The sequence below is a fragment of the Bos mutus genome, chromosome 3 (genome assembly GCF_027580195.1).
Source record: "Bos mutus isolate GX-2022 chromosome 3, NWIPB_WYAK_1.1, whole genome shotgun sequence".
NCBI lineage: Eukaryota > Metazoa > Chordata > Mammalia > Artiodactyla > Bovidae > Bos > Bos mutus.
In genome coordinates, this window is record NC_091619.1 from 110,177,955 (window position 1) to 110,199,865 (window position 21,911).

Genomic DNA, 21,911 nt, shown 5'->3' on the forward strand with positions numbered 1-21,911 from the left:
AAGATTTTTCTCAAAGCTTGGCTGACGTAACAGCCATCCACATCAGCCTTCCTTGGGGAGTGTTAGGGTTAGGGTTGGGGAGTGACGATTCTTTTTTTTTAACCGTGGTGTTAAAATGCTGACTTATTGCTTTATTTTCAAGCTTCTTTTTTACTTTCTTGCATCTCACAGGAAAAGTCAGAGTCCCCACAGTGGCGCTGGTGTCTTACCACAAGAGAGCCAGGAGTCCGTCTCGGCCTGCTTGCCTGTTTTTTTTTTTTTCCTGTTTGCTTATTTGTTTTTAGTATTTTTAGTATGTTTTGGAAACATGTCTTTAGAGTGAGTGTTTAAAAGTCAGCTCGCCCTTCCCCGCGCTCCCTGAGGGCGCCTCCCTCTCCCAGACCTCGCGACCAGTGGCGGCGGGGATGCCACCCGCAGTCCTGGGGGCGCGCGGGTGTCACTCGGGGGCGCTCAGCTCCCCCACCCCCAGTCTGTCACCGGCCACGAGCGCCGGCAGTCGGGGCACTTGTGGGGGACGAGAAAGGAACCGCCAAAACGGTAGTGAAACTTTCGCCCGCTGCCGTTCCCAGAGGACCCCAGGGCCCCCGGGCCCCCGGGAGCGGGCGGAAAGCTCAGGGTTGATCCGAGGGTCCGCGCTCCATCCCGGGAAGAGCTCGGCCGGTCGACATCCCCGGGACAGGCGGGCACCTGTGGCCTCCGGGGCGGGCGGTCCCCGAGCCACAGCTCCTCCTTAAAGCCGCGGCTCCGCCCCGCCTGCCCACGGTTCCACCCAACCGCCGGGTCCCCGCCGTCTCGGCAAAGTGTCGCAGAGTCGCCAGCCGCCCAGGAACGCGCTGTCCGCCCAGTCCCTGAGTCTCCGGATCCACCGAGGCCATGGCCAGCGAGGAGCTGGCGAGCAAGCTGCAGCGACGACTGCAGTGGGAGGAAGGCGACAGCGGGCTCCAGCCCGCGCCCGGAGCCGCCCCAGACCCCGAGCCCCAGCCGCAGCCGCCCGCCTGGGCGCCCACCGCCAGAGCCGACGCCGAGCTGAGCGCGCAGCTGAACCGACGGCTGGACATCAACGAGGGCGCGGCGCGGCCCCGACGCTGCAAGGTCTTCCACCCCTACTCGGAGTTCCCGGAGTTCAGCCGCCGCCTCATCAAGGACCTGGAGAGCATGTTCAAACTGTGAGCGCTCCGCGCCTTGCGCCCCCGGGACCCAGGGACCCGAAGCCCCGGAGGGAGGGGTCAGTGGCGCTGGGTCGGTCTCTCAGAACCCCAGGCCCCGTTTGGGGTAGGACGGAGGGGGCCAATGCAGCGGTTTCTTTATCATTTAACCCTAACGCCCCCAAGATCCCGCACGCCCCAAGCGATCCCGGCGCGGTGGTGCTGGGTGATCCAGCCGGGCTGGGACACAGAGGGCAGGAGCTGCGGTTCTCCCTGACCCAGCTCAGAAGTTCGGCTTGGGCAACCGAGCCCGAGTCCTGGGCTCAGGGGTCCAGATGGCGGGTCCCGCCCCCTCCGTCGCCTGGCTCGGAGATTTTGCCCAGCGCGCAACTTCTAGGAAACCGAGACGCGCTGCGCCTCACCTGCCAACTTCATCTCCCGAGGGAGAAATTAGCCTTCTTTGTCCTTTATCTTTTAAAAACAAAGGAGTAAACTTATCCTTGGCTGCCGCGCGGGGTTTGATGTACCCGCGGAGACAGAGAACTGGGGGTTTGTTCAACTCTTCGCAGAAGATCAGTACGTTCCGGGAGCGAGCGCGTTTGGGGAGCCTCCTGGGGGCGTCGCCTTGGCCGTGTTCCCCCTTCTTGCCTCTTCGGCAGGAGGCGCCCGTCGGAGCCGGACACGGCAGCCGGCAACTGGTCAGGCGGGGGCTCATTCCGGTCGTGCCCCTCGGGGGAGCCCCAACCCCGGGAGATGGAGGCAGCGTTGCCTGGCGGCCTGAACTAGTAGTCGGCCTTGTAGTCTGGCAGCTCCATGGGCCTCAGTTTCTTCATCTGGAGAGTGGGGAGAAAAAAATCATCCTGCCTTTTAAGGCCAGAAAGTATTTTGCACACCATAAGCTCCCAACTGAGCTATTAATATTTGTTGGAGAATTGCGCCAAAACCGGGAAATGCCTGGGGGGACCGGAGGCCGCCGGCCAGGTCTTGCTTGGGGCGTTTTAAAAAGCGCTTGGAATGTGTTTGTCCTACCCGCGGAGGTTCTATTTAAAGGCCCTGTGGCCGGCGCTGTGTGGCGGGAGCCTGAGCCCCTTCCTGAGGCCGGACTGTGACCAGCTCCAGCCTTGGCACCGAGGTCGGCAGATTGGTACCCGGAGCCACCGCGTCTCCTTGGCTTCCTCGACACCCTAATTTCCCGGTCCCTCGCTTCCAGGCTTTGTTCTCTGGAGTTAACACCTACTAAGTCGCTTCAGTCGTGTCCGACTCTGTGCGACCCCATAGACGGCAGCCCACCAGGCTCCCCGGTCCCTGGGATTCTCCAGGCAAGAACACTGGAGTGGGTTGCCATTTCCTTCTCCAATGCAGGAAAGTGAAAAGTGAAAGTGAAGGCGTTCAGTCGTGTCCGGCTCTTAGCGACCCCATGGACTGCAGCGCACCAGGCTCCTCAGTCCATGGGATTTTCCAGGCAAGAGTACTGGAGTGGGGTACCATTGCCTTCTCCGGGAGTTAACACCTGGTGGGTCCAATTTGGGCTATTAAGGAGCCCTGGGGATTCCCAGGTGGCGCTAGTGGTAAAGAAGACATAGAAAAAAGAAAAAAAGTGAAGTGGCTCTGTCCGACTCTTTGCGACCCCATAGACTGTAGCCTACCAGGCTCCTCCATCCATAGGATTTTCCAGGCAAAATTTCTGGAGTGGGTTGCCGTTTCCTTCTCCAGGAAAGAAGACATAAGATATGCGGTCTGATCCTGGTGGGGAAGATCTCTGGAGGAGGGCATGGCAACCCACTCCAGTATTCTTGCCAGGAGAATCCCATGGACAGAGGAGCCTGGCGGACTTCGGTCCCTAGGATCACACAGAGTCAGAGACGACTGAAGCGACTTAGCACCGCAAGGGAACCTGAGTCGAGGCAGAAGACTGTGACTGGGGCAGAGACTGAAAAGTGCATGGTTTGTCAGCACCCCTTTGACTTATTTGGGGTTATGCCTTTCCTGGCATACTATTCCCTGACTGACTGCTCCCAGGGCCCAACAGTCCCTCCCAGTCCAGGTGGCTTTAGAGAGGGCATCACAGGGACTGTCATCTTCCTCTTGCTCTGGGGTCATTCAGATTTCTTTCATTTATTTATTTTTATTATTATTATGTTTTTTCTGTAGAACAGTCTTTGAAAGGCTGTCTGTTTGTTGGCTGCCTAAGAGTAATAAAGGGAGTCGACACAATCATGGTTGGATGGCATCACCGACTCAATGGACATGAGTTTGAGCAAACTCTGGGAGTTGGTGATGGCTAGGGAGGCCTGGCTTGCTGCAGTCCATGGGGTGGCAAAGAGTTGGACTGAACTGAACACAGTCAGAGGGGCTTGGGAGATCAAGCAAGGTGGCACCGATGAGGAAACAGATGCTGAAGAAGGTCAAGCTAACGTGCAGGCAGTGTGTGCTCTAGGGGCCTGAAGAGCTGGCAGCCTAGTCAAGTGTGGGACTTCATTGTCCAGAGCTACTGTGTCAGTCACAAGTCTAGATGGGGTTTTCTGCCACTTGCAACCAAAACTGGCAGAGACGAAAAGGGCATTAATGGGCTCAGGAAGTTAAGTAAAAAGGGCTGGTATCAGGTATGGCTGTATCTGGGAGCTCAAATGATGCCCTCAGAGGTTCATGTCTTTTTCTGAAGCCAGCTTGCTCTCTGTGTGGTCCCCATTCTCAGGTGGCTTATCCCTGGTGGTTGCAGTGTGGCCACAACAGCTCCAGTAAGTCCAGTGGGAAGGGTAACCATAGCAAAGGCCTTATTGTGTGTGTGTCTTTTGTAGCTTTACTATTGTTTCTGGTTGGCTCTGAATCTATTGCTGCAGCCAGAGGAATTCATTGCTCTGATTGGCCGGGCCTGAGCCATGTGCCCCACCCCTGTGGTGACTGGCAGAGGGCTTGGCAGTGGGACTCTTACTGAGGAAGCCAGTGTGTGCACTGTGGTAAAATCACCACCTTCCCGTGAGGGCCGGGTAGCTGCTGTGACTGCCAGGAGCAGAGACCATTGGGAGAATCATGCTTTCCCTGATGGTGGTTTGGAAAGATCCTTCCCTCCCCTGCCAAATCTAGTGCTGTGCTGTGCTTAAGTCGCTTCAGTCGTGTCTGACTCTGCAACCCTATGGACTGTAGTCCTCCAGTCTCCTCTGTCCATGGGATTCTCCAGGCAAGAATACTGGAGTGGGTTGTCATGCCCTTCTCCAGGGGATCTTCCCTACCCAGGGATTGAACCCAGGTCTCCTGCATTGGCAGGTGGGTTCTTTACCGCTAGCATCATTTGGGAAACCCCGCTTAAATCTAGTATCAAGACCAAATTATCCATTTTGAGTTTGGAGAAGGTACAGACAGAGCCCCCCCACCCCACCCATTCCAGGGTCATTTGCTGTGATCGTGGGCAAGTTGCTTAACCACATCTCTCTCTTCATCTGTAAAATGCGGGCAGCTGTTTCTTTCAAGTTTTTTTTAAATTGAATTTTTTAAAATTTATTTTTGGCTGTGCTGGGTCTTCGCTGGTGCACAGGCTTTTCTCTAGTTGGTGGTGCCTGAACTTTTCCCCGCCATGGCTTCTCTTGTGGAGCACTGGCTCTAGGGCATCAGGCCTTCAGTAGTTTGGGCTCCCAGAATCCAGAGCCCAGGCTTAGCAGTTCTGGCTCACCGGCTTAGTTGCCACATGTGGGATCTTCCCAGATCGGGGATAGAGCCCACGTCTCCTGCATTGGCAGGCAGGTTCTTTTCCACTGAGCCCCCAGGAAAGCACTCTTTCAAGGGTTTAGTGAGAACTGAGTGAGAGGAGTGGGTGACGAGCACCAAGTCAGCCTGAGACATGAAACGGGCATTCTGCTGAGAGCCGTTCCCCAGCTTTGGCTCCAAGCCCCATGTCCGTGTCCAAAACCCTCCCCACCCTGCTACCCACACCAGCACAAACCAGGGACTCCTTGGCCCTGGCCCCCGTGAGCGTCCACCTGAGCGTGATGGGGTCCCCCACTCGGGGGTTCCTGCCCAGTTTTCTCCCCTGGGAGGCAGCTGAAATCTTGCTCCCCCCACCCCACCAGGGTCAGGAGCTCCCAGCCTGGGAGAGTTTGTCACCTGGACCCCTCTGACTCAGCTCTGCCCTTCAGTCCTCATCCCCCTCCTACCCGGGAAGGCTGCTGTGGGGCCTGGCATCTGGGGATTTGCCACCTGCTGGCCTGGCACTGCCACCTTCCTGTAGGTGCCCTTTGCAGTTGATGAGGTCCTTGATCCCAGCTTTGCTCACAGCTCAGCCCAGCTTTCCTGCTGACCCTCTTTCATGTTTCCCTCTTCCTGCTGTCCTACATGACTTTAAAAAAAAAAAAAAAAAAAAACTGCATGACTTAAAAAAAAAACTACATCTAGGTGAGTCCTCTTGAAAACCTCATTTTTGCTCACAGCCCCCTTCACATCTAGTCACTCCTGCACTGAACCTTTTCTGCAGCTGCTTTCTGAGGGCTGGGCAAGGAAAGCACTTCGTGGGGGTCTTCCAGGTACCTATGCCTCCCAGGCATGCCCACCCCTCCCCAACCCTCCCCCTGCCCTGTGAGTGTGTTGCTATGGCGTCACCTTATCCAGCCAGCAGCTGGTAATTGCTACCTGTCTGCTCCACCTGAAGCGTACCTCGTTGTTGTTGGTTTTCAGCCACTAAGTCACGTCTGACTCTTTGTGACCCCGTGGACTAAAGCAGGCCAGGCCTCCCTGTCCTCCACTATCTCCTGGAGCTTACTCAAACTCGTGTCCATTGAGTCAGTGATGCCATCCAACCATCTCATGCTCTTTCGTCCCCTTCTCCTCCCACCTTCAATCTTGCCCAGCATCAGGGTCTTCTCCAGTGAGTCGGCTCTTTGCATCAGGTGGCCAAAGTACTGGAGCTTCAGCTTCAGCATCAGACCTTCCAATGAATATTCAGGATTGCTTTCCTTTAGGATTGACTGGTTGGATCTCCTTGCAGTCCAAGGGACTCTCAAGAGTCTTCTCTAGCACCACAATTCGAAAGCATCAGGTCTTTGGCACTCACCCTTCTTTGTGGTCCAACTCTCACATCCGTACGTGACTACTGGAAAAACACCTCTTCCTCCCTTTTTCTACTTCCTTTGCTTTTTATGCTTAAACTGAAAAAAAATCGTGTGAAAAATCTCAAAGAACACATAACACATTAACTTGTTTTCCGAGCTTTCCATATTTTATCCATTGCAGAAGCAGTGTTGTGAGACTGTTAAGAACATGAACTTGGATCCAGGCTCCCTGGGTTCAAACCTGACTCTACCACTTGCTACTTCAAAGGTTACTTTAGGCAGGTTGCCGGAAGGCTCTGTGCCTCAGTTTCCCTTTCTGTCAGGTGGGGATAGAATGGCACCTGGCTTGTGAGATTATTGTGGGAATTAAATGAATTCATGTATGTGAAGCAGTTAGTGCAATGCTTGGCCCATGGTGAGGCCAGTAGGTTTGAGTCACTAATTTTCACAGCTGTAATTTGGGTGGATATGCAGATTCTGTGTTGTCCGTTTTGTTAAACAGTTTGCAAACACTTTGCAATGGCTGCTTTATCCTTTGAAGCTGATTGCTCTTGCAGCTTGAGCTGTGGAGTGCGGACACGGAGTGTAGATGTGCGTGGCCACTTGCTGTCTTATTCGTCCCTCTGGGACTGCACCCAGGGGGTTTGTTGAAGGGATGAGTGGATGTGAGTCCTAAGGCTGCTGTGGTAAGGACCTCAAGCTGGTGCCTTAAAACAAGAGAGATGTGTTTTCTCCCCATTCCGGCAGTTGGAAACCGAAGTCACGGTGTCAGCTGGGCCATGCTCCCTCTACAGGCTCTGGGGAAGAACGCTTTCATGCCTCTCCTAGCTTCTGGTGGTTGCCAACAATCCTTGGCATCCTGGGCTTATAGACACATTACTCTAGTCTCTGCCTTGATAGCCGCATGGCATTCTCCCTGTGTGTTGTCTTCATGTGGTCTTCTTGTGTAGACACCTGTCATTGGATTTAGGGCTCATCTGAATCCAGTGATTTCATCATTTTTTTTTTTTGGTTGTGCTGGTCTTCGTTGCTTTGGCCAGGCTTTCTCTCGTTGTGGCGAGCGGTTCGCAGGCTCCTGATTGCCGTGGCTTCTCTTGGTGCAGAGCTCAGGCTCTAGTTGTGACTCCCAGGAGTTATGGCCATGCTCAGGGACACGGGGGATCTTTGTTCCCCAACCAAGGATCAAACCCTCACCCCTGCAGTTGAAGTGTGGAGTCCTAACCATTGGACCGCCAGGGAATTCCACAGTATGGCTTCATCCTAATTCAATTTATCATGTCTGCAAAGATCCTATTTGCATAGAGGTCACATTCTGCAGGTCTGGGTGGCTGTGAATTTCGAGGGGACCCCCTTCAGCTCATTACTGAGGGCGGGCAGAGGTGTCCAGTTGCTGTGCACCATAACTGTCGTCCTGGCCTCCTGGGAGAGTGCAGCAGTGGGGAGGCCCTTCCAAGGAGCCCTCACGCCAGCGTCTTAACCACGTTCGGCTATTTAGGTGATTTAGGAATGTCTGAGAGGTAACCCAAGCCAGAATGATTCCTGCCCCAACAGAAGGGGGATCAGATGGAGTTGCCATCTAACTGCAAAAAAAAAAAAAACAAAATCAGCAGAAAGCCCCTACTTGTGCCTGGAGTGCACTTACTTTGAGCAAGAATTTCATTTCTAATCAGTCTCTAGATCCAGACTGTGATGTCGCCTTTGAGTTCACCCAGAACTGGACTTGACCGGATCAGAGTATGCCCATTCTTTTTGTCTGGGACTCTACTCACATAGACATTGCAAAACGTGCTTTGATCTCTTAAATACTATTTAAAAGTATTTTGCCTAGGGATTTCTTACATTTTCAAGGTTTTAAAAACCGCTGGATTCTTGCCAGCCTGTGAACACAGTGGATCCTTGGAGTGGGGGTCATTTGTCTTTATATTGTTGGGACCTGGTGTGTTGTAGAAGAGAGAGCATTTTCTAATGAGTGTGGGAAGCCAGAGGCATCACCAGCCCGGCCAGAAAAAGTTCCCCTTCCATCTCCAAGCGTGTTACTGGATAGCTTGGGCCCAGAGAATAGTGGCCTGATTTTAAAACGAAGAGGGAGAGGGCCCCGACGAAACTGACTCTACAGTATGTGTCCAGGGCTGTAATAGGAGCTGGTGGAGCGGTCAAGGTTAGACAGGAAATTTTAATTACCCTGTGCTTATCCAGAGGCCCCGTTCAAAGGGAGGTAATGAGGGCAACCACTTCGAGGCAGGACCCAAATACAGCATCTTAAAATGCAGCTGTGATGTTTTTGTAGCATACTAAAAGCTTGTGTTTCAATTCCCCACAGAGAGGGTGGGGAAAGGAGCGTTTGGCTATGGGAAAGTTGTCTTTTTATTCGGAATCCGAAACGATGATGTCATGGACGCCCTGCCAGCACCCGACTCCTGTCACCACTGAACTCCAGAAAGGCGGAGGCTGTCCTGGAATTCTTCATTTCTTGTCTCCCCCATCCCCAGTTGCTTTTTCTCCTCTCTAGATTTTTCTCTGAGGAAAGGAGGAAGAGATGTGGAGATGGAGGGCTGGGAATTTGCCAAAGAGGTGAAGGGAGCCGAGTTAAGGAGGTTTGCTAGGGAATGGGAAGGGGAGGCAGCCCACCCACTCTTATCTGTATCTTTCAAGTGAATTGCCTTCTATGCAGAGAACAGTTGGTGGAAATAACCGGACATTAAGTGTTTCTTTTTCCTCCCATAGAGAAAGGCAAGGGCTTCTGACTCTCCTGATTGTGTCTTCGGTGCAGAGTGATCCACATTAGAGTTGAAATTCCCTCACCTGCCCTGGATTATGCACGTTTGGCTGTTCTGGTTGAAGGTGGGGCAGGAGAACTCAGGGCTTGTCTGAATTCCTTGCGAGTGGTCAGCCAGAACCCAGCCAGGTCGGCTTCTGTTTGAGGCTTTGGTCTCTGGCAGAAAGATGCTGTAACTGGGAATTATTTCTTACAGGGGTTTAAGCACTGGTTTTCTTTGCCCTGCTTGGGTGATGTGGGAGGAGCTGGAAGGAGGTGGCACGATTTCTGGCGGTTTCATCTTTGCAGAGAGCTTCCTTCTTTCTATTCCTTGCTCCTCACCTCCTCTCTTGGGGACATCTCCTCCACCCTCCTCATTACAGAGCATCCTGTTTCGTGAGAATTCGAGTGACTTATTCAAATTCTACATGAGGCAAAAATAAAAAGTCTTTTTCCCTTTCTCCCTTGCAAAATTAATTAGGTGCCTGGTGTCAAAGCTTCAGGGCTTCCCCGATGGCTCAGCAGTAAAAGAATCTGCCTGCAATAAAGAAATCTGCCTGCCAATGCAGGAGACTCAGGTTCGAGCCCTAGATCGGGAAGACGCCCTGGAGGAGGAGATGGCAACCCACTCAAGTATTCTTGTCTGGGAAATCCCATGGAGAGAGAGGACCTGGTGGGCTACAGTCCATAGGGTCACAAAGAGTCGGACACAACTGAGTGACTGAGCACGCTCAAAGCTTTAAGGTCCAGGGGACTTTAACTGTATTTACACTCTTAGCCCTATAACACCTCCCTGCCCCAGTCTAACTAGTGAATACCTTTCTAGTCTAACTAGTGAATACCTTCCTCCACTGGATTTGGGGAGTTTGGTGGACATGGGCTACTTCATGCGTGGTTTTACAGTACAGCTGACCTAGGGAATCTCTCAGGATGTGTTGCATGAATCAGATCTTTGGAGCTAGTGGATCCCAGGCCTGTCTTCTTGGGCAGAGATAGTCAGTGGAGGAGCCCAGCCCTCACGCTGGATTTTTGCATAGCTCGCTATTAGCTGCCTGCTTCACGGATAGCTGTGTATCACATGCACTCTAGCAGGCTCACCCATGCCTAGAGGCATGCTCACTCACACTGTCTCACACACAGCGTTGGCCTCATCATAGAGTCCTCCTGGAGCAAACCTCTGCCTTCCCCCCTGCTTCTGTATCCCCTGAGTTTTGGTGACTGAAGGGCACCCTGGTGCTAAGTCTCAGATGCTCCTTGGAAGGCCTGTGTACAGGGGGACCTGAGTTACTGAAATGTGGACTGTGCCATTCTGTAGTCCCGACCTGTACTCAGTGGCCCCAAGACGCAGACCTGAGGCTCACTGGTAAATCCCTCCTAGGTTCCCAGGCTGCCTGGACCTTCTGTGACCCCTCCCTCAGTGCTCCCACCCCTGGGCTCCTGTGGCCAGCACTGTCTGTGCGTTTGCTGATGCCTGCTCCTGTGGAGTGGTAATAATGGTGATAATGATGAATCTCTTTCTCACCTCCTGTCATGACCTATTCATTCATTCAGCTTTCTCATTCATTCAGTGAAGCACATGCCAGGTACTGGGGTTGTACAGATTGATCTGGAGGGGTTTCTGCCCTTGAGACGCTCAACAAACTTTGAACAGTGGGATGGATTGACCACAATACTGCTTGACAGGGAAGGATTCAAATTCCAGGAAAGCCGTCCACCACTCATGTACACTGAACTCATGTACAAGACACCCCGTGTAGCCTAGCAGACCCTGGGGGATGCTGCATTCAGGAGGGCGGTCGTGGTCTTTCTGGACACACCCAGGGAGGAGCAGCCAGCCAGGACTGGGAAGGGATTCAGGCCCTTGATGGATCTAAGGCCTCTTGGAGCCAGAGGATGGGGGCTGAGAGCTTGAAGTCTGGTGGGGACCTCCTCGACCTTAGGGGGCAGAAGGTGGGCAATGAAGCTGCAGTGAAAGATACAGTGTAGAGAAGAAAGAACTTTCTCATGGTTGGAGTTGTGGAGCGATGGAAGGAATGATCTCAAAGGTGGTAAGCCCCTTTGTCGGGAGTTCCAATGGAAGATGGGTGGTCTGTCTTCATGGAGTGAGAGGTTTGCAGTAGGAAAGGGTTGGAAAGTTCTTGGGAGGCTGGGGGATGGGCTAGATGACCTTAAAGGTTCCTTCTGGGCCAGGGTTGGGCCAGCTTGGTCTGTAAAGGGGCAGGTGGTGAATATATTTGACCTTGTGGGGTCCCTAGAGCCACTCGGCCACTGTGATAGACAGTAGCTGCAGAGAGTACGTCCGGGAACCTAAACTCACCAGCATGGCCGCATCCAGAGAAAACCTGGTGAGTGGGGTTTGCCTGCAGGCCGTGGTGTGCCGGGCCCTGTTGAAGGCAGCTGTTTTGGAAACTTCTGAATCCTGAGCCCTGTCTCTGTTGGTCTCGTTCATCCCTTCCTTCATTTCTTGGCCTTTCTACCTGTCTGTGGCCCGGGGTTCACTGGCTGGGGCAGACCTCAAGCCCCCAGGGGAAAAGGAGCCAGAAGTGGACGTGGACGGTAGAGTGAGCCTGGAACCAGGGACCCAGAGTCACTTTGGGAAGATTGTTGCTGGAGCAGGAGCAACAGGTCTGTCTGCTTCTCTCGCCAACTCAGAGGACCGGGCAGCTGGGAGCCCTCGGAAGGGCTGCCTTGGTGCTCCTTCCCCTGAGAGGTGGCCGAGGGTGTGTTTGAGCCGGGCTGTGGTTGGGGAGGACTTAGGGACTTCCCTACTGGTCCAGTGATTAGGACTCTGCGCTTCCACTGCGGGCGGCACAGGTTCGATCCCTGGTCAGGGAACCAAGATCCCACAAGCTGAATGGTACAGCTTAAAAAAGAGAGAGAGAGAGCTTAAAAAAGAGAGAGAGAGAGCTTAAAAACTGCAGATGAAAAGGAAAGTGAGAGCTAACTTGGTTGCAGAGAGCTGCACCAGGGGCCTTGGGTGTCTGCCTCCTTGAGCCCCATGGTTACAGGAGGCATTCTTCACCTCAGGTTTCCAGACCAGCACCCCCCACCCCCCGCCTGCTCCTTTATTACCTTTATCATCTCTGATTTCTTCTTTTAGGAGGTCTCCAGGTGGAGAGGTGGGAGTGCCTGGGGCCAGCGCCCTCTTTGGTGGGCGTCTCCTTACACTAATGGCTCTTGTGCCCTTTGAAAGTGTGGCCATCTGATGTTGTCTTGCTGCTGGCCCTTCTCTGTGGGGAGGCCTTTGTGCAAGTCGTGGGTGGGTCGCTGTGTGTGTCCGCGGGTGTCCAGACCTGGTCTTGCTTTCTTTCAGTCTCAGCCTGGCGGCTCTGTGTGTTGCTAAATGAAAGTCAATTCTTTGATTTTTGGAAGTGAGGGCTAGGTGGTCTGTCCCCGCACAAGGCTGCCTCTAGTTGACAATACATCCTCGCACTCTGCCAGCTTGGGTCAGGTTTGCAGGAAGTTCAGGACTTAGAAACTCTCACGTGCCCAAGGCTGGCCCTGCCGCCCCTTCCTGGTCAGAATGGCAAGGGACCCCAGGGCTGTGATTGATCCCAGCCTTGGGGCATCAGCTCCCGGGGATCCCCTGGCCCCACCTGGCAGTGCTCCCTGAACACTGTGCCTGGGATGGTGGACCCTGGTCATCTGTCCTCTACCGACAAGGTCTGGCTGATGAAAAGCCCAACTCTGCGCCCTCAGGGACCTGGTGAACTCCGTCCTGGCCTTGGAGAGGTGCTGGCCCTGATCCTGGGCAGCTCTGTCCGTCTTGGCCTCGGTGACAGGGTCTCTGTCTCCTCCCTAAATGACGCGTGCTCCCCGCACCCTTTCCTACAAGAGCCAACTGTAGGAAGTCCACACTCTGATTGATTCCTCTCCATCAGAGCCACTGCTAGCAGAGCGCCTGCTGCTCTGTGCAGCACTGTTTTTAGCGTTTATACATCGTCAGCACGAGGAGCTGGGTGCTCTCAGCATCCCTCATTTTACAGATGGGGAAACCGAGGTGCAGAGGAACTAGATGGCTTGCCCAGCGTGACACTTGTGCACGTGGTGGGGCTGGGGTTTGAACTCAGGTGGTCCGTGTTCTTGTCCCCCTGTGCCACCAAATCTCAACCATCCTTTTTTTTTTTTTTTAAATAATTTGTTTTTGGCTGTTCTGGGTCTTCGTTGCTTCCCAGGTAGCCTTAGTGGTAAAGAATCTGCCTGCCAGTGCAGGCAACACAGAGATGCGGGTTCAATCCCTGGATTGAGAAGACCCCCTGGAGCAGGGTCTTCCTTGCTCTGCTTGGGCTTTCTCTAGCGGTGGTGAGCGGGGGGCTATTCTTCATTGCTGCGTGCAAGCTGCTCATTGCGGTGGCTTCTCTTGTTGCGGCGCACAGGCTCTAGGCGACAGGGCTTCAGTAGTTGTGGGGCACTGGCTTAGTTGCTCTGCAGCATGTGTGATCTTCCTGGACCAGGAATAGAACCCATGTCCCCTGCTTTGGCAGGTGGATTCTTTACCACTTTGGCAGATTGGATTGGGGCTTCCCTGGTGGCTCAGCTGGTAAAAAAAATCCACCTGCAATGTGGGAGACCTGGGTTTGATCCCTGGGTTGATAAGATCCCCTGGAGAAAGGAGCATCTACCCACTCCAGTATTCTGGCCTGGAGAATTCCGTGGACTGTTATGGTCCACCGGGTGGCAAAGAGTTGGACACGACTGAGCGACTTTCACATCACTTCACTTCTTCACCACTGGACCACCAGGGAAGCCCTCAGCCATCCTCGACACCCTTCCCTGCACAGCCAGGCAGGGCCCTGGGTGGCAGGCTGCCCGACCTCCAGGACTCGAGACACCACCCACTCCCAGCCCGGGGCTGCTACCTCCTATGTGGCCTCCCCTGACCCATCCTACATGTCAGAGCCCAGATCTCATTACCTTGCCTCCCTCTTGAGAAGCCCTATGGGGTGGGGACAGCCCACAACATTCAGTGGCTCCCTATTGCCCATGGGACACAGTCCAGACTTCTCACGATGACCCTTAAGGCCAGTCACGGCTGGCTACTGCATTCTCTCTCGCTGGTCGCCCCAGCCGGGTCCCCCTCCCACTGGGCTGTTGGTCCCACAGCTCCCAACCTCCCCCACCCCCCATCCACCAGCCCCCATCTCCAATCTGTTACTATTGATTCTTAGGAGGCTCCCCTCGCCCTCCATAGTGTTTATCCTGGTAAAGCAGGCTTGACTTTTTTTTTTTTTTTTCCGGCTCTTTGTTCCAGGGCATAGGCTCCTCTCTAGTTGAGGCTCACGGACTCAGTAGCTGCGCACCAGGTGGGATCTTAGTTCCCGTACCAGGAACCACCAGGGAAGTCCCCAGCCCTTCCTGGCTGAGCATGGCTAACTTCTTTCTCCAGTCCCCAGGGCTGGACCCCAGGCCACAGGCAGGGCGGGGGAGCCGTAACCTCTGTAGAGAGATCTGAGCTCTGTTCTGGAGTGGTCCCGAGGCCCTAAATACGGCCCAAGGGGAGCTTCCCAGCCCCCGGGGATGTCAGGAGTGGGAGCCTTCCGTGTGGTGGTGCAGGGTCCTCTGGCAGTGCCACCAACTGCAGGCCACGTGGGCTCAGACGGGCCTGTAAGTGAGACGTGGAACAAGGAAAGTGACCACCTTCTCAGGTTGTCCCCGAGATCGCGTGACCACTCGGTGTGCAGTGGCAGCCTTAATTAGGTCACTCCTAGGTTGCAGCCCCAGGTTCTTTCCACTGAGGGAGCTGCAGGTCTGGGCCCCCAGCTGGGCTGCTGGATTTAAGGTGGTGCCAACCAGAGAGAGGGGTTGGGGGAGGAGCCACCGCCTGGGAAGTGGTGGGTGGAGGTGGAGGCTCTGAGGACCCAGAGGTTGCAAGCCTGGGTGTCTTCCTTTCTGTTCGGAGGGACTGCTGAGTCGCCCACAGTCCACTTCCTCTAGGCCTGTGGTCCCTGGCCTCCCCCTCCCTCAGGGCCTCCGCCTGGCCATGTCCCTCCCTGACTCGAGCACTTGAGAGTCAAGGGGGTTTGCATCACTGCCAGGGCTGCCCCAAGCCTGACCAGGTCCGGATGTAGAAACTCCTAGTTGTTTGGGGTCACCCGTCCCCCAAGATCCACAGGGCTCCTGGGAATTCCCAGGACAACTAGGTTTCCAGGGTCCCCTTTGGGTCCAGTTTCCCAGCCCATCAGGGCTTTTACGGGAGCTGTTGGGAGCCAAGGGCTTCCCTGGTGGCTCAGCTGGTAAAGAATCACCTGCAATGTGGGAGACCTGGGTTCCATCCCTGGGTTGGGAAGATCCCGTGGACAAGGAAAAGGCTACCCACTCCATATTATGGTCTGAAGAATTCCATGGACTATAGTCCATGGGGCCGCTCAGACACGAGCAACTTTCGATTTTTTTCACTTTTTTGGGAACCAAGGGGAGGCGCCCCATTGTTACAGCAAAGAACCTACCCTGCTCATTTCCACACCCCGCTGATCAGGAGTGCCCTTGTGGCCTCCACGGCCTCCATCAGGGAGTGTTCACGACAGGCATCCCCTGGGACACCCTTTCTTCTCACCCTCCTTTCTGGATGAATGGAGGTGACTCTCAATTCCCAGACCCACTTCCTCTGTTCGTGTTCCCACACTGAGTCCCCAGCCGCCTGTACTTATCCAAACCCAGCAAAGGTGCTCCAATTTCAAAAGGGCCAAAGGGAGACCCCAGGATTACGGTCTTTCTGTTAATGAGACATTTCTCTTAATGAGCTAAAACTTTAAAAAAAAAGGGGGGGGGGTGGGGGCGGAGAGGCCTTGCTGATGAGCTGAGAGCTTATCTGCCTTCCTGTGATCTTGGCGAGAAGGGAGTCACTCTGGGGCAAAACCCAGACAAAACCCAAACCAAGGACACACAGCCCAGGACGTCCCTGGGACCTTGAACCAGGGATGTTTGACACCAGAAGCACACTCCCATCTCCTGCCATCCTCCGCTGTCCTCAGGAGGAGCCCACCCGGGATCTCCTGCCATCCTCCGCCCTCCTCAGGAGGAGCCCACCCGGGATCTCCTGCCATCCTCCGCCCTCCTCAGGAGGAGCCCACCCGGGCTCCCATGGACCCAGCTGTGCCCTGTTCCATTTGCCAGGTCAGAAGCTTTCCAGGGCTCATCCCTCCCTACCCCGTCACTCGTGGCCAGAGGGTTCTTGGCACCTGGACCCTGCGTGTGGCTGAAGCACTTTGCACTCCTGACCTGTTAACTGGTGTCACTGGCACGTTCCTCTCGGGGCTGGGGTGGGGGGTGGTCACGCGGGGCCTGACTTGGGGTGCTGGCATCAGTGAGAGAATTTGCATATAGCAGGAGCCTCCCAATTTGAAGCCTTTTGCAGCCTGAGAGCACGGGCTGGGGGAAGCCCAGCTCACCCTCGGTTCTCTCTCCGTTTGAATCCATGTTGAGGGTCCCTGGTGGGGGCAGTGCTCTCCCACTGCAGGCATTTGGGACAAAGCAGGTTTCCCTGCTTCTCTCAACACCCTAAGTAGCAGCGGCCTGACTCTGCGTCCACTCTGCTGTCTTGCGGGGCCCTGAGCTCATGGTGGGGGCTCTGTAGGGGTGGGGGTGGCCCCTCAGCTCTGCCCTGCCACCATCGTTTTCATTATAAGCTTCCAGACACCGTGTATGGACCTTCGGAGGGCTAGTCTCCTGCAGCCTGTAGAGGTGCTGCTGCTGTGGTTGTTCAGTCACTTAGTTGTGTCCGACTCTGTGACCCACGGACAGCAACATGCTGGGCTCCTCTGTCCTCTGCTGTGTCCCGGAATTTGCTCAAACTCATGTCCATCGAGCGCTATCTAACCATCTCCTCCAGTGGCAGAGGATGAGATGGTAAATGAGCTGGCCTCTTTCCAGAAGAAGCAGGGTATCAGCCAGAGGTGCATCCCCACAGCACAGGCTGTGCACAGGAGAGGGGAGGCTGGTGCGCACCTGACCCAGAACCACTGCCACCTCACCTTCGCCCTCCCCACATCTCTCCACGGTGGGTAATGTGTGTTCCCCCAGCCACCTTAGTCTGCTCACTCCATGACCACGCACCTCTCCCCACCCCCCATCCATCCTGCACATCGAGCTAAGAGCTCTTTTCTGAAACACCTATCTGATGTCGCATCTCTGCTTCACACTCTTTGGGGGTTGCCCCCATTCCCCCTTAGGAAGACACAGCTTTCCCAGATTGCCTGTGGGACCGGACCCCCTGCCCGCTTCTGAGACATCCCATCCCCTGTGGACTTCGCTGGGGACTGGGGCTCCCTCCCAGGGCTCTGCAGCCTTGCTGCTGTCAGACCCAGCTCTGCCCAAGCTCCAGCAGTATCACAGCTCAGCCGTCTGTACCTCTGCCTTCCCGCTGGGACTGGTCTCTGCGTTTTCTTTCATCTCTGGAGAGGCCCCAGGTAGATCCGAGCCAGATGGTGACTGAGTGAATGGAGGTGGTCCTGCAAAGGCAGCCGGGAGCAGCCTGATTGGAAATCAGACTCTGGGCTCAGGCTTTTGCGCTTAATTCCTCAGAGTCCCCCTTCCTCAGAGCCTGCAGACTCCTGATTTACCTTGCAGTGGTAACACACTTAGAGACAGGGTTTCTCAGTCTGCAGTGAATCAGGAGGGAGAGGGAGAAGGGGCAGATAATTTGAGAGCTGGGGCTACTGCAAGAAAGACAGGAAACCAGGACCTCAGAGAAGGGGCAGGCAGGGAGGCCTGGAGGAGGAACCCAGTCCTGTGACCTGGGGGAACCGACTCCTTGGAAAAGACCCTGATGCTGCGAAAGACTGAAGGCGGGAGGAGAAGGGGACGACAGAGGACGAGATGGTTGGATTGCATCACCAACTCAATCGACATGAGTTTAAGTAAACTCCGGAAGTTGGTGATGGACAGGGAGGCCTGGCGTGCTGCAGTCCATGGGATTGCAAAGAGTCGGACACGACTGAGTGACTGAACTGAACTGATCTAGGGGAGGGGGCTGAGCTCATCTGGGTAGACACTGTTGGGACACCCACAGGCCCTGGGAAAGGCCATATGCTTCGGGCATGGTCTGGTACAGTGCCCTTCTCCTACCTGAAAGAGCCTGGGCAGCAGGGGGGACCTCGTGAAAATGCAGGTTCTGATTTAGCAGGTCTGGAGAGGGACAAGAAATTCTGCATCTTAGACAATCCTGGGCCACTGGTCCGGGGATCATACTTTGAGTGGCCAGAGCCTGACTGTCTGAAGAGGCAGCACGTGATTCCCGTACCAGGACTTTCTGGGGGAAAGCTGGGTGTTCCGAGCTCCTGGTGCCCTGAGGCCTAGGCACCCCTCCCCCAACATTAAGAGTAAGGCATTTTCTGGGGTGCTGCCATTTCCTGAGAACCCTCTACCCTCTGGGGATCCCCAGGGTGGTTTCTGATGGCCGAGCCCCAGGCAGACAAAGGCTGGCCCGCTTCTTTCTTCCTTGATAGCAGGATTATTCTGGGGAGGTGAAACCCAAGAAAACCCAGGGGCTCTGCACAGTGGAGCCCAGAGAGCAAGCCATTCACGGACTAGCACTGGGTGGATGCTGGAAACTGGCCCCTGTCCCCTTGCCTCTCTCCCTTGCTGGCAGGGCCTTTGGCAGGGTGAGACTTAGGGCCCCTTTGGCCAGGCTGGGGGCTTTCCCAGGTCATAGGCCCACTTTGGGGACCCAGACCATCCTGCTTCACTCCACCCCGTTCCACCAGCCAGTGATGGCCCCAGTCAGAGTCAGGGAGCCCTCAAGTGAGGCCTTGGAGGGCAGATCTGATGCTGTCATTAGGACGGGCTGGGTGATAAGAGTTATTCTATAAGGGCTTCCTGGAAATTCAGCCCAAGGGGCCGCGGCAGGCTGTGGACTGCCGTTTCTTCCAGAATGCTAATGGTGCTGGATGCTGTTTGAGGCCAGTGGGTGTCGGTACCTCTTCAGCAGCAGCCCTGGAAGTTGTCTGCTTCCTCTTCATGGCTGCCGACAGGTCCTACTTTTAAATATAGCTCCCTCCCATTGCACGCTTACCAGGCACAGGGGCCAGAGCTGGTGGGTTATCTTTTTTGGCCCCCCGACAGCTCTGCACGGCACAGACAGCTCAGTGATAGTCTGCAGTGGGCTTGCCAGCCCGTCTCTCCCAAGTGAATGGCAAGGCTGGGGCTGCACCCAGGCCTGTATCTGCAGGGTCATGTGCACCTCTGATGGGACTGGAATCTCCCCCCTCGTAGATCCTGGAGAATAGCAAGAGGAAGGGAACCTATGTGGACCTTGCAAAGCAAAAGCAAGAGAAAAAGCTCACTAATCCAGAAGAGGGCTAGAAGGAAGCCCTAGGAGACAAACAAGGTTGGGGTGGGGCAGGGGGTGTCTTGGGACCATGAGTGCCTTTTCTTTTTAATATCCTAGACTGCCTTTAAGAGGGAAATGTGGGTTAAAATTTAAATTATAGGGGGAAAAAAACTGGTGAATGGAGCTAAGATGTTGGTAGAGGAGGAGCCAAGGACTTAAGGGGATGCCAATGAGCCTGGGAGCATTTGAAATAGTATATAGACTGTGGAGGGGCGAGGAAAGGAAGTATTTGAACGCTTTGAAAATATTTAGATGCAGTGCAAGCCAGTCTTGTAGGGAGAAGGAAAGCCCCACACGTGGAGGACTCAGCAACGCGGCTCCTGTTATCTCTGCCAACATCATCAGATACAAATTGTAAAACATCTAACTCTCACAGTTAACCAGTGGTCTGTTTGTTGGAATATCGTGTATGCACTCTATCACCACCTGTCAAGAGGGGTGACTAATAACCACCTCACAGGCCTGCTGAATTAAATAAGGTGATTTAGTACAGTGCCTGGCACTTAGGAAGTGCTCAATAAAGAGTAAACGCAGGCGTCTATTATTAATTCTTTGTAGGAATGTTGAAAGGGTTCCTTTATGAGACAATGTGTGCGAACTGCAAAGCAGACCAGTGGTAGTTACTAGGTGCTTTGAACCCCATTGTCTGCGCCGACGACAGACGGTCATCGGATGCCTTGAGAGGAGCAGATAAAACCATGAGGGGATGAGGGGGCACCTGGGAGGGTTTTTCTGCCTCCCTTGCAAATGCAGGCCCTGGAGGAGGTGGCTGTGGACCAACCCTCAGAGACGGTCACTTTAAAGGGAGGAGGGCGTGCTTCAGGATTACGAATCCCAGTTCCAAGGGAAGGGCGGGGACACCACTAATGTGGTCTCTTTTTAGTCTGGCCAGGACTTAACGATGGCGCTTGGCCGGTGCTTCAGGCAGGAACAAAGGGACGCAGTCTTTGCTGGGTCCCTGGGAGTGGAGGCGCTGGCTGGCTCGTGACCCCTGTCTTCCCTGCCCCTCTTCCCTCGGAGACGTCCCCTCTCTGTCCACAGACAGGCGTTATTCCTGGGCCAAACTGGGGCCCTCTGGCCGGATGGCGGACCCTTTCCTCCGCCTGGGATTTGCCCTCCGAGGTGGTGGGCCTCTGCCCCCACTATGGTCAACCCCCAATTTCCTGCCTATTTAAAGAAATGTGAATTCCTTTCACCTGTTGCCCAGCCTTCACCAAGGCCGTTTCTCACACATTTGCCCTTTGTTTTTAGGCCTGGAAAGTATTTCAGGCTTGAGGGCTTAAGATAAGTTTCCAACCTTTCATGGGCCTTCTCAGTCAGAACCCCGCAGAAATGCAGGGGTAGGGTCTCCGAGCCCCTCACTGCCCGCGGCCCCAGCCTGACCGCGCTTCGGGCTGGCTAGCCCGTGCTGGCTGTGGGCTCATATGATGGGGGGTGGCCCTGGTCCTCCGGGCCCCCGCCAGGTGAGGACAAACTCCTGCCTTGTTCTCTGACCTTTTCTTATCTCATCCCAGTTCATCTCTGGTTCCCGAGGCCCCCTCCCTTCTCCTCACCCTTGAGCGTTTCAGCTGTTCTCGTCTTCCCTTCATTTCCCTCCCTTTCTTCTCCGCATTCGGACCCCAACCCTCAGCCTCTGCCCCGGAAGATCTGTATCTTGGATGCTGCACCCCCTCTTCGTGGCTTCCGTCTCCTCTGCAGACTTGGTTGGGACTGGCACCGTGTGCTGAGCAGAGGGCAGGGAACACCCGTCCACACTCTGGGCCTGGAGGGCAGAACATAGGGGCTGTTTACCTGGCTGCCTTTCTGAGGTAGCATTGCCCTGAGAAGCTGTTTCTCCAAGTAATTTTCCTTGGAACGATTGCTCAGAGGAGCTTCCCCTCAGTGGAAAGTCCCTGAACACACAGGACTGTGTGGCCCAAATGCTGTTTCCCTCGGACACATGACCGTATGGAAGGCTTTGGAAAGTTCCACACCAGAGAAGCCTGTTTACTTGGAGCAGGACTCCCTGTAACAGAGACCATCCCTCCGGCCTGTTTGTAAGAGCTCTTCTCACTTCAGGTCTTGTGTTAGCTGTTTTTGCCAGAAACATCTTCCTTGTTGTTGTCACTAGGTCGTCTCCAACTCTTTGCGACCCTGTGGACTGCAGCTCGCAATGCTCAGAGAGGGCCTTCCCTGGGTGGGGAAGATCCCCTGGAGAAGGGCATGGCAACCCACTCCAGTGTTCTGGCCTGGAGAATCCCATGGACAGAGGAGCCTGGCGGGCTGCAGTCCGTAGAGGCTCAAAGTCGGACACAAGTGAAGTGAATTAGCATGCGTGCCAACAATGATAAACAGTAACTCCCGGCTCCCCACTCTCTCTGCCACCATTCTCCTTTCTGTCTGTGAATCTGACTATTCTCGGAATGTCAGGCAGCTGGAATCATGCAGAATTTGTCCTTTTGCGTCTGACTGACCTTCACTTAGCGTAATGTCTTCGAGGTTCGTTCGTGCTGTGATGGGGGCCACTCTTGGTTGTGGTGCCCGGGCTTAGTGGCTCCGCAGCATGTGGGATCTTCTCCCAGATCAGGGGTTGAATGTGTGTCTCCTGCCTGGGCAGGCGGATTTACCACTGATCCAGCTGGGAAGCCCTGCCCCAGCAAATGTGA

At 54.8% G+C, this 21,911-nt stretch overlaps 1 protein-coding gene across 1 annotated transcript in view; it reads left to right on the plus strand.

Annotated features, from left to right (window-relative positions):
* The first annotated feature begins 394 nt into the window (after positions 1-394).
* The window catches only part of EFHD1 (EF-hand domain family member D1), a 44,518-nt gene continuing 23,001 nt past the window's right edge, over positions 395-21,911 (plus strand). The window contains exon 1 of the mRNA XM_070368486.1: positions 395-1,166. Within this exon, the coding sequence (XP_070224587.1) occupies positions 874-1,166 (293 nt within the window). The 5' untranslated portion in view covers positions 395-873. The remainder of the gene's footprint in view (positions 1,167-21,911) is intronic.